Genomic DNA, 11,986 nt, shown 5'->3' on the forward strand with positions numbered 1-11,986 from the left:
ACAAAAACTGCAGTCGTGGTGCTTTCGATTGTACTCAGAACTCGGAAATTCTGCTTCTGAATAAGAAGATGTAGGCAACACCAGACTGCAGATGAGCTGCATACAGAGCTGGACTGGGACAAAAAAATCGGCCTGGGCGTTTTGACTAGAGACCGGCCCACCATTATAGCAAAAATCATAAAGACTTTGAATGAAAATAAACACTGTTGTGACAGTGATGTACACTGTTTTGATGGTATATATGCATCAATCTATCAATCGTTTATTGTAAGATTCAGATAATTATTTTTTAAAAGCTAGACATTTTAAATGAGAATAAGAAAGTATTTCTTTGTGCCCCCCTCTCCCTGTTAATGCCCTACCTGCCCCCTGGCAACACTTTGCTAGACCCGCCCCTGCACAGTTACCAGCTGTCAGCTGCCTAAAAAAGGATCCTGGTGTTATTTGTCTCTCAGAAACGGTTCATAACTTCCCTTCAACTCATTCATGTCACCTAAAAGGTAAACCTGTTTCTCCATCACAGCTCTGATGATTCAGTAAGGACATCTCCTGGTTTCATCTTCATGTTTCCCTCTCACCAGATAACCAAACCGACATCATGACCAGCAGCTTTACAGCTGTGGCTCCAGCAAACATCAGCTGATAGTAGAAATTAATATTAAATAAATTCTAACAACAGCTGATCAAGCTTAAACGTGCTGCTGTTGTTTAGCACGACAACCGCTGTTTTCTTCTTTCTGGCGCCAAGTGGGCGATAAACAAACAAGAGAGAAAAGCCAATCAGCTGATCATTGATCAGTTTCATGATTAAAGTAGCAACAGGAGAGGGAGGAAGAGCGAATGAGAGGAGAAGAGGCAGCTGTGCAGCAAAGACACAGAATACCTCCAGCTTTGTGTCTTTTCCATTGTAGCTGAAGTCCGGGACAAACTGTTCCTTTTCAGCTCAACACGAAACGCACAATATTTTCTCTGAATACGAGACGATTCTGTTTTTTACAGGATGGTTGGCAATTAGAAACTCAGTCATGCTAGCGAGTACCCAGTACGAAAAAGTCAGCAAAACGAAAATAAACTCCACCTAAACTTGGTTTAGATCTGACCCAGATAGACTGCAGGTCATAACTTCTTACCTGAAGTTCAGTCCACCTGACACTCGGACCGGCGGCCGCTTCGGGTCTCTGCTCCTGCCTCCCCTTTCCCTCATCCACCTCCTGGCCTCCACCACTTGCTAATGTTACTGAATCTGTGGATTCACCACACGAAGTAACGAATAACGACCCTATCTAAATCCCAGTAACGATTAACGCGTTCCTAATTTTGGCATAATACCTAGTTACCGTGCTCGTTACCACAATAATAACGTAGTTACTGTAACGCGTTATTAAGTAACGTTACTTAATAACGCGTTAGTCCCAACACTGGTGGGCAGTGAGAGTTTATACCCTCACTAACTTCTGATGCACACTCACACTCAGTTAAGGTTACGCCACCACTTAAAACCAGGCACAGTGGTTTATTCTTCAAATAACAGTACTTGCTGGAGATCATTTACATATAAACACATATCTGGCGCTGCAGTCAGTATTTACAGCATCAGGACTGTGTATGAAATACACCATAGAGCCCATTTCCCCTGCAGAGAAAAGCACCACATCACTCACTGTGGCTCACAGAGGTCTGTTGAACAGTGAAATAAACTTTGTTGGGCACTAGATACACAGGCGATGTTATACACTCTCCTAGTGATGAGTATTTACACACTACTATAAAGTGGCATGCAGACCTTTTCCACAACAGACATATTGACCTGTCATGAGGTGGAAACCACAAGTTTAGTTAATAGCATCACTGATGGCACAGTCCCCTTTAAGCTATCCCAGTCAGCTGGCACAAGTAATACAAAAACCACAGAGATAAATATTGTCTTTGTTTTGAGTTACACCTGAGGTCTACCTGTGAGATCACAGCCTTGAAAATGACTGTAAATGAGGTGTGACCTCATCAAATAAGAGACCAGTTTTCAGGACTGGTTTGTCCTTTGCATGGATGTTGCAGTACAATAAAACTTCTTCAAGCAATCCATCTTAAGAAACTTTATGTGCCTCTTAATTTTCCTGCTTTATTTGACTGATTGTGCTTAATGTGTCTGTGCCTGCCTGGTGTTTACTGTAAGTCCATATGTTGTGCTGTACTCTGAACTTCCCGTATTGATTCCTATGTTACTGTACGCACATCATGTCCAGAGCTGCAGCAGTTCATCCACACAGGTACCTCGTCCTTCACCAGGATGTTAGGACAACTTTGGGGAAAGAGATTCATTATTAAAGGCATGGTAGCACTGAATGAGCCATCAAGTCAGGTTAGGTAAAAGTGAAGGAAAAAACGTACCTATTTATGTTTTTTGCCTGTTAACAAACAAACTAAAACATTCCACTAAAAATGTGTCCAAAGACAAACTTTGGAAGACCTCCAGATAACCTGGAGAACCACTGTTTTAATATCAGAAATGTTGGCTCATTGGAAGCAGAATAAAAATCAGCTTCGATAAAGATGATGAAATGTTGAAGCTTGTGTAGCCGAGCTGTCATCTCACTGCTTTCATGTTGGGTGCTTGTTTTTTGTCTTTTGAATCAGAGACTGGCCATAAGAGACAGAGAGACAGAGAGCAGGAGAGGAAATGTGGCACACACCCACCTCTGCTGTTTGCACCCCTCACATCAGATCAGCTCTCGGATATAGTTGCATTTCCTTTCCTCACCAGCGAGGCTTGCACACAGCCTCTTCCGGTCATTTGGAGCCGGACAGCAGAGTGCGTTCGCCCGTAGCTCAGCGTGTTAAGGTGGATGTCTGTGAGCTCGCGGGTCGCCGACGATAAAGATGATGAAGATGAAGAAGATGCATCTGTCCTAATCATCTCCGCGACTGGACTGCTTAGGACTTCTTTCTCTTTAAAAAACGGGAGAAAAAAAGGTAACGCAGAATCGCGTCCGCCCGCTGGGACAAATGTAAATGCTTTGATAACTGATATCAGGGAAACGACTAACACACACACTTAACTTTTAGACTATTCTGTTTATTTTGAATAATTTGACACATTGATTAATCGCCATAGTTTGTTATTTATTCTATGCTACGACACGATATGACACTGATAACATTTTTGCCGACATTCAACTTTTTAATGATCCAGCTGCGCAAATGCACCACGCCTCTCTGCATTAGAGCGCGGGTTTGCTTTAATGGCATGAGACTCTGCATCATTATCATGTCATATTATGTCCTGACAGCTGATTTATTGATCACGTGGCCCAATGTGTGATTACAGATCCATGATTTTCCACTGTGAAAACTAAGAGAACATCCAGAGTCCCTGCAGTGCGTAGTGCTGGCGCCATGGTGGGCTCCATCGGCTTTTTTTGGCCTGCTGCTGTTGCAGTGTTAAAACGAAGGAGCTGCTTTATTCTGCACTTGACTTTGCTGTTACCAGCAGTGAGAGCCAGTGGGCAGCTAACTGGAAGCCCCCTGGTTTGTCAGAAGACTTGTTTGTGTGCCAGCACCATCATCAGCTGCTCCAAGCAGAATCTAACAAATGTTCCCAACGCTCTTCCATCGTATGCAGCTGTGCTGGACCTCAGCTTCAACTTTATCACCAAGCTCCAAGCTGATTGGACCGGCATCAGACTCGACCAGCTGCAAAGCCTGCTGCTCAGTAATAACAACCTCACCTTTCTCTCCACTGAGGCATTTGTGAATGTGAGAAAGCTTCGCTACCTGGACCTTTCCTTTAACAGCCTCCGCCTGCTGGACGAATACATTTTTGAGCCGCTGGAGAATCTGGAGGTCCTGCTGCTTTATAAAAACCACATCTCTCAGATAGATCGCTCTGCCTTCTCTGGCCTCATCGAGTTGCAGAGGCTCTATCTGAGCCACAACCAGATCACACGCATCCTCGTAGAGCTGTTAAAGGGCCGAGGCAGGCTGAAAAGCCTTAGACTGCTGGATGTTTCCTCCAACCGAATTAAAGCTCTGCCCCTGGATGAGCTTCAGGCTCTGCCTGCCTGGATTAAAAACGGTCTGTACTTCCACAACAACCCTCTAACCTGCAGCTGTGAGCTGTATGAACTGATGGCACACTGGGAACTCAGGGAGCTCAGCCCTTCCACTGACTTCAGGAGCAACCACACATGTGTGACATCAGGCCAGCCGAAGGAAAAAATGGCCATACTAGATCTGACCAGACAGTATCTGAACTGCAGTGAGGTCAAAGGTTTTAAAAAAGAAGGCTATCTGGAGCAATCTTTGGTGTTAGACTGTGACACCAGACAGAAGAACATGGTGAAGAGATGGGTGCTGCCAGGAAACCTGACAGTGTCTCAAAACGAAACCACTTTCATCCGTAACGAAAGCAGCCTTAGGATTGGGCCCCTAAAGGTAGAAGACTCAGGGGTCTACACCTGCTATGCCACAAGTGATTCATTCAATGAGACGCTGTATGTAACTGTAGTGGTGTTTAATACCACCATGAGCAAAGGACTGGAGAATCTAAAAACAGCCTACACCACCCTTGTAGCGTGTCTGATCAGTCTCGTCATGATTCTCATCTACCTCTTTTTCACACCGTGTCGCTGCGCTTGTTGTCCAGGTCAGAACATGGAGAAAAATGACGGCAAAGACAGCCTCCACTCTTCAACTGTCAGTCTCTCCCAGGCACACGAGGAGAGATGGCAAGAGAGGGTGGGAGATGGAGGTTTCCTCTACAGACACACGGCCTTCCTGGAACCTAAAGAACAGCTGGAGCAGAATGGGAGGCTGAATCCAATAAGTGAGGAAGATGAGGAGTGGCAGGGGGCCAACAGGGGCAGAACAAGGTCTGATGTCAGCTCGGTGTGCTCCAATTCTCCTATGGTCATATGAAATAAGAGCGATGCCGCTGCTTCTTTGTATTCTAAGAATGTGAGCAAAATATCAAAAGTGAGCATCTTCCAAACAAAGCTTTAGTTGACTCGAGACGGTGGTGCCGATCCAGTAACATAAGATTCAAATTGATTTTAATCTTTTGATTAAATCACTTTTAGGCCTTTCCATTTGTGATGCGTCTTAACAATTCAAATGACTCCTCTGTGAAGGCACAGAGCGCTATATTTCTGGTAGAGAACTGGGTTTTTTTTTCATAAATGCAACACGTGTTCCCTAAAAATGAGAATATATGAACTTTAAATATTGTTTGCGTTCTTAAAAATGCTTACCATGTAGACATTAACCACCAAGCAGCGCTTAGTAGACTACTTAAAGGCATTACTGAGAGAAGGTCACCTCAGAGTAGCCAGTAGCCTGCATGTTAAAGATATGGCCTTTCTTGCAATTGGGATGAAGGTGCTGCAAAGGTGAGAAGTTCTGAATTTGTTGAATAACGTAGAAAGGGAGGCTAATTTTTATGCAAAGCTTGCAGAACTCACTCTGTTACTATTATTATGCAATATTTCTGCTATATGTAACATTCCTAAACTTCACAGAAAACAGTGCTGTTAATAATTACACTTATGCAACTTTTTCAGTTAAATTTCTTTTTAGATGCAAGTGCGATTTAATGTTTAAACAGCAATATGTGTTTTTTGCAGTGATTTTGGCCTTAAGATGAAGTGCTTTTAAAAGCAGCTCTGATTAAATATCATATGCAGGTATACTTTTATTATCATTTAAAATGAATTCTAATTTCTGACAAATTTAGTTGACTTTTTGTCTCATAAAATATTATTTATATTGCTCCAGTTCACAACAGCTGCTGTCTGAAGGCACTACTTAAAAAGAAATCTTTAAAATGAACCAGACTAGCTCTTCATATCCTCCTGAGAACCGGGGAAAAATGAATCTTCCCACTGAACTTTTTTTGTAATTTCCACCCTCTTTGGGGCTAAAAGAGGCCACCCAAACACATAAGATATAGATGGATAGACCAGGATGTCCTCTATTTAGTACACCAGGGCTTATTAGCATAGCTCAAATAAGTCAAACGATATCAACCAAAAACAAACATCCATTAGAGAAGACATAAATGAATAGGCTGGTTCTCAGGATATAAACACTCAGCAGCTATTTTATCAGTATAAACACAATTATTGACTGTTATTTGGCAAATTTATTCTCATCCAGTATGCATACATTTCCAGTAAACAGTGCTGTTGTTGAGCGTCAGTAATCTGCAGTAAATATTGATGAACTCTTGATGTCATTGTCTGATTGATTAGCAAATAGCATGCCAATAGCATGAATACAGTCTCATTTAAAAAGAAACTATTCCACCGACTAAGCTTCAGGTATAGTTACTGTTATCTGTGGATTATGCAGAAAAAACAAATCCTGGTTCCTGGTTCATAAAGAATTCATTGCAATAAGCTAAAGTTAAACACATATTCCAGACGACAAAAACAAAATCAGCCAGCTGAATTTAGCTACAAATAAATGCCACCATTTTATTATGTTCTATATGAGCGAGTTATTAGATGTAAACATTACAGTCAAACTGCTCGATTTTAGAGGTTGGGTTCAAATTAAATTACCAAAGATTACAGAATAATTCGAGTAAAAGAAAATAGTATAAATAGTATTGTTTTGTGAGTTTGGATGGATGAATCTTAGAAACGTATGGAAGCTGCTCTAGATGGAAAACCTGAAACTGATTGATAATGCTAACAAACATAACAATAAGTTTCCAGTTGAGCAAGTTTATTTGCATATTTTGTTATCACACTGCGACAAAATATCGTGTTCAGTGTCAGGTTTCAGAATGGCAACATGAACACACATACTTCCATACTGAAGAGTAAATAGCAGCCTGGAAGAGCCTGAGAGCGAGTACCATCCACTGAATGCTTCTGGGCATTAGTGCCCAACCCTAAGCAAATCAGCCGATGCCAGCCACAAGCCAGAATTCTCATAAACACTGTCAGAAATAGCAGCTGCAGCCAACACTCGGGCCCCTGTGGCTGGCTGACAGCTGAAATATAAATGTAGATGTAGCAGTTTTTCAAACAGATGTCCAACAGAATCCTCTTAAAAGGACTAGAAGCTCATATTTTACCCTGGCTGGTGCAACCACAAAAGCTGTGTTACACTGTGCAGAAAGGGGTGTGGATGAAAATCAATGAAGACCAAAAGATGACTCAAATAAATGCAACTTATAATAATAAAAAAACAATAATAATACATTCAGGCTGTTCATTTCAGGTCACAATGTTAGCAGTAGAGCATCGTAATTGCTACACAATCTCTGGATAGTCAAAGTTGCGTTATAAAGGGTATGTATGTTAATGTTGAAGGTACAGTGATGTTTATGCACTTCTCATGGTGCTTTTTCAATATAACCTCGGTGTAATCACGATAAATGTGTCTGTGGGAGTTTAAGCTCATGACATCGTCAGAATCTAGCATGTCTGTTAAATATTATAATGTAGCAACACAACCGGAGGAACTTTTCAGTCTGTCAGAGGAGGCACATATGTACTATGTCATCATGTTGGACATTATAATAACCAAAGACGGAGCTACGTGTGACAAATCATTACCTACATGTTCAGTGTTTACAGTCAGTATATTGTCAGTGTGCTGAGTTCACCTGCTGTATTTTAATATATGCAATCCTGAATAACGACTTATTGCATTTCATTGTTTGCTCTGTGCATCTTGTTTATTGCTGTACTCCTCATGTAGTTCACAAACAACAAAAATAAACATGATGTAAAAAGAGACGTGTGCAGTATGTCCTGTGACATATGTGCAACTGCAGAACTTTCACTGTCATGTGCAGCCAACAGCTTGTTAGCTCAGCTTCACACAAACAGTGGAAATACAGAAACAAGGTAAAATCACTGGCGTGGCTCTGTCCCAGGCTTAGAGAATCCGGCTAACTTATTAATTGTGACTTTGCAACTTCTTTAACATGCATAAAAAATAAAGACTTGAACTGTTGTAATGTCCTAGTGCAAAGGCACCTTTCATTTTTGCTCTGCAGTTTTTGTTTGTGTTAAAGATGCTTTAAAGGCAGATTTTAACATGTTTGGACACAATCCGACCAGTTGTGCTGTTCTGCAAAGCTAAGTAGCAGGTAACTGAATCCTTAAAGGTATGCACACTAGAATAAGGGGCAACACAGCAACAAAATTATTACTTATTAATAATTTAAAATATTAAACTCAGAGGGAAATTCCTTCTCCAAGTCCACAAAACACATGTAGACTGGTTGAGCAATGCACTCTCAATTATCCTAGAGAGGGTAAAGAGCTGGTCCAGTCTTCCGCGACCGGGACAAAAGCCGCATTGTTCCTCCTGTAGCTGAGTTTCGACTAACTGTCAGACTCTCCTTTCCAGCACCCTCGCATAGACTTTCCTGGGGAGGCTGAGGAGTGTGATCCCCCATAGTTGGAACACACCCTCCGGTCCTCCTCCTTAAAGATGGGAACCACATCCCAAGTCTGCCAACATGAAAGTGCTGCCCATGATCTCCATGCAACATCGTAGAGGCAAGACAGTCCTACAACATCCAGAGCCTTTAGGAACTCAGTGTGAACCTCATCCACTCCAGGGGCTCTGCCACCAAGGAGCTGTTTAACTGACTCAGTGATCTCACGCCCAGTGATGGACAAGTCATCCCCCTTGTCTCCAGACTCTGCTTCCTCTAGGGAAGATGTATCAGTAGGATTAAGGAGATCCCTTCCACCGCCTGACAAAATCCTCAGTTGAAGTCAGCACTGCATACAGTGCAGGTAGAGGACCACTTTCCCCTCCTGAGTTGCGTGGCGGTTTGCCAGAATCTCTACGAGGCAGTCCAAAAGTCTTTTTCTGTGGCCTCTCTGAACTCCTCCCACGCCCAAGCTTTTGCTTCGGCCACTGCCTGAGCTGTGTTTCATTTGGCCTGTCTGTACTTATCAGCTGCCTCTGAAGCCCAGTAGGACTCCTTTCACCACCGGTGTCCACCATCTCAATCGAGGGTTCCCGCCATGACAGGCACCAACCAGCTCAGTGCAGCATGTCTGTCCAGCATCCTACCCGGCCACCTGATCCAACTCACCGCCAGGTGAGGCGGTGGTCAGTTGACAGCTCAGCCCCTCTCTTCACCCAAGTGTCCAGAATATACAGCTGTAGATTCAGAAGGCCAGATACGCTAGACTATTGTTTGGCTTATAAGCGCAGAGAACAGTCAGGACCCATTCCCTGAACTGCAGGATCAGGGAACAAACCCTCTCATCCACCGGGAAAAATCCAACATACAGGCAGCAGGGAAGGCAGGGATACTAAGATACCCACCCCAGCCCGCCGCCTCTCACCACAGGCAACATCAGACTGAGACAGACTCCAACTCCTCTCCAGGAGACTGGTTTCAGAGGCCAAGTCGTGTGTTGAGGAGAGCCCGACTATATCTAGCTGGTACCTCTCATCCTCACGATTGGCTCATGCTCCTTCTCCACCAGAGAGGTGGTGTTCCATGTCTCAGTCAATAGCCAAGAAATTATGCTTTACTTAAATTTACTTACAGTCTAATTATTTATTTGTTTGCTGTAAAAACCTGACTTGTTACATCCTTATTCTAGTGTCCCTACCTTTAGGAATTTGAAGATAAATATATTTAGATTGTCGTTTCGAATAAAATATATTAAAATCGATTTAATTGTTGGGAAATGATGCCCTTAGTTGTGGGCCATATTATAAAGTGTTTCTATCTTTACTACTCAGGGCCACTGACTCTCTTATCAAGAAAGAGAGTCTTAATTAGAGAGTATTCCAATTCAAAATGTAAAACTGTTCCTTTAACTTTGGCTCTGACTGATCAGACTTGGCCTGACTGTTGTGTCCTTCTAGGCAAAGATTAATTTTCACTTGCTGTCCTAGTTAGTCTGCAGGAAATCCTCTGGCTTCAGTTTCTAAATTACGTTATTGACCCAACCTTGTTCACTTGAGAGTGAAATAGGAGACCATATGGACTGCTGGGGTGGAAGCTGGGAGTCGTATTTGTTGCATCTGTGCCTGAAACATGCCGGCTTCTGGCCACATTTGAAGTTGCTGGATTTTCAACCTTATTTGGATTGTTGACCACAGTATGTCCCAGAGGAGAGTGAACTCGCTGTTCTGTATTCAGTTTCCTCTGCCAATCACAGTCCAAGACAGAGCTGCATTATATCAGCTTCTGACAACCTAGTGTTTCCATCTTATTACTGTAAACTTGCAATTTACACACATAAAACACATCTAATTTTATGTGGAACATAATATATGACACTTGTTCATGTGACCGTCTGGCATGTGTGTGAAGAGGGTGCACTGTGACACCTCACTGGCTGCCCTGCAACTCATCTCCTGGATAAATGATTGAAGATGTCTGCGGGGATGTTCATGCTCCCTGTCTCAGCAGGCGCTTTCTCATATTACCACGCTTACTCACAATACACCCAACACTACCCAGGTGTGTGTGAGACTAGGCTTAAAGATCTGAAAAACGCTGGACAAAAACACAACACTGAATCAGGATCTGCAAAGTATTTAATTCATAAAAAGCCCAAAGGAGACAGAAAGGGGCTGACAGTGGCTGATCTGTGTGATGATGCAAGCGTTTAAATGGGAAAGAGCTACATGATATGCCAGATTATTATTAGAACAAACGCAGCTGTCTGAAGAAAATATCAGATCGCTGAACATCACACACACACACAGATGGCAGTGACTGTGGGCCTGCTGACAATGAATGAATGGCGTCTTTGCTCGGTGGCTTAAAGGCTGAATTCTAAGTGAGATGACTCATCCTCTCCTCAGGCCCCTCCCAGGAGAATCACATGAATGGGGAAGCGACTGAAGCAGCAGTTGAGCGAGTCTACTGCCATCTAGCGGCCACCAATTCCCTGACATGGAAGGATTCATTCTTCCCTCTGCAAAAATATTCTTGGACACTTCTCAGATCATTTTTTCATGCTTGCATGGAGTATGTAGGATTTGCCCTGATGTTGTATAAGATGAAATGTTTTTTTGGTGGTCTCAAAAGCAGAGGATGGAGGCTGGTGAAAGAACAGATCAGTCACTTTGATACTGTTGTCTTTCATTATTTGTTAATCTTATATTGGTGTTCCCAATGTTTCAGTTTTTCACTCCATCGGGACAGAGCGGAGCCCGTCGTGCTCAACAATCATGGCCGATGCACTCTAAAGACGACTACACGGCAGGAGAAATGTTTTCCTCTTGCAGCAGCTGCCAGATCGAAGCAACTGGAACAACTTTTCACTTCAGTTGCACAAACATCTGGGAGCACACTCATAAACATTTTCTCCAGAATATCTCCGGCCTCATAGCTTAACCTAAAAAGGAATAACACGCTGGGAGTGATTTATAAAAGTGCAGGAGAAATATAAACTGAGCTCGATGAGATGAAGAACACAACGCAGCCCCGGTGGTGAAACTGCACAGTTAGGTTCAATAAGTATTTGATGATGACACACTTTGCCTCTGTGCACCAACACAAAGGACACTAAACACATTTTTAAGAAAAGCATTGACATAACTGTTCATTTTACAACCATTTACCCCATTTTTAGAGGCTCCTGTCAACATGTTTAATCTTCCAAAAGCTTATAGATCCAACTGTGAGCCACACCTGTTCTCAGGTGTCCTCACTTTCACTACATCCTGATTTAGTTTCTCTTATCTACTCTCTGTAAAAGTCCCTCTGAAGTGAAGAATACTGTTGCTGCCTTTATCTGGCAAACGCAACGTTAGTTGTGCAATCATAAAGATGAAAGTGACCGTCTCCTATTTGTGTCAGAATGAACGTGTTCATCCTGCACACGGGAGACTGGATGTTACTTATGAGAAAATAGCTGAACTTCCCCCCCATATAAGCTACAAAGCCTCTGTTTAATATCGCTCCGCTCAATGCTGCCCTCCGGAGGACTGACGGTGTAAAAGGTTCATCATTCAAACAAATACAAAATAAATACAGACAATCAGA

General features: G+C 42.7%; 1 protein-coding gene across 1 annotated transcript; it reads left to right on the plus strand.

Moving 5' to 3' along the window:
- Nucleotides 1-2,779: 2,779 nt before the first annotated feature.
- Nucleotides 2,780-7,895, plus strand: LOC146574403 (amphoterin-induced protein 1-like). Its single transcript, XM_085274018.1, has 2 exons — nucleotides 2,780-2,970; nucleotides 3,326-7,895. Exon 2 carries the CDS (start codon nucleotides 3,394-3,396, stop codon nucleotides 4,912-4,914), a length of 1,521 nt encoding a protein of 506 aa, XP_085130144.1. The 5' UTR covers nucleotides 2,780-2,970; nucleotides 3,326-3,393; the 3' UTR covers nucleotides 4,915-7,895.
- The last annotated feature ends 4,091 nt before the right edge of the window (nucleotides 7,896-11,986 follow it).

Source organism: Mchenga conophoros, linkage group LG5 (assembly GCF_057382185.1).
Source record: "Mchenga conophoros isolate Kocher_MC1m ecotype Shallow Benthic linkage group LG5, M_conophoros_male_GT1.1, whole genome shotgun sequence".
In the NCBI taxonomy this organism is placed as follows: Eukaryota; Metazoa; Chordata; class Actinopteri; order Cichliformes; family Cichlidae; genus Mchenga; species Mchenga conophoros.

Coding starts and splice junctions, on each gene's coding strand:
- LOC146574403 (XM_085274018.1), top strand. CDS start 3,394: ATGGTGGGCTCCATCGGCTTTTTTTGGCCTGCTGCTGTTGCAGTGTTA.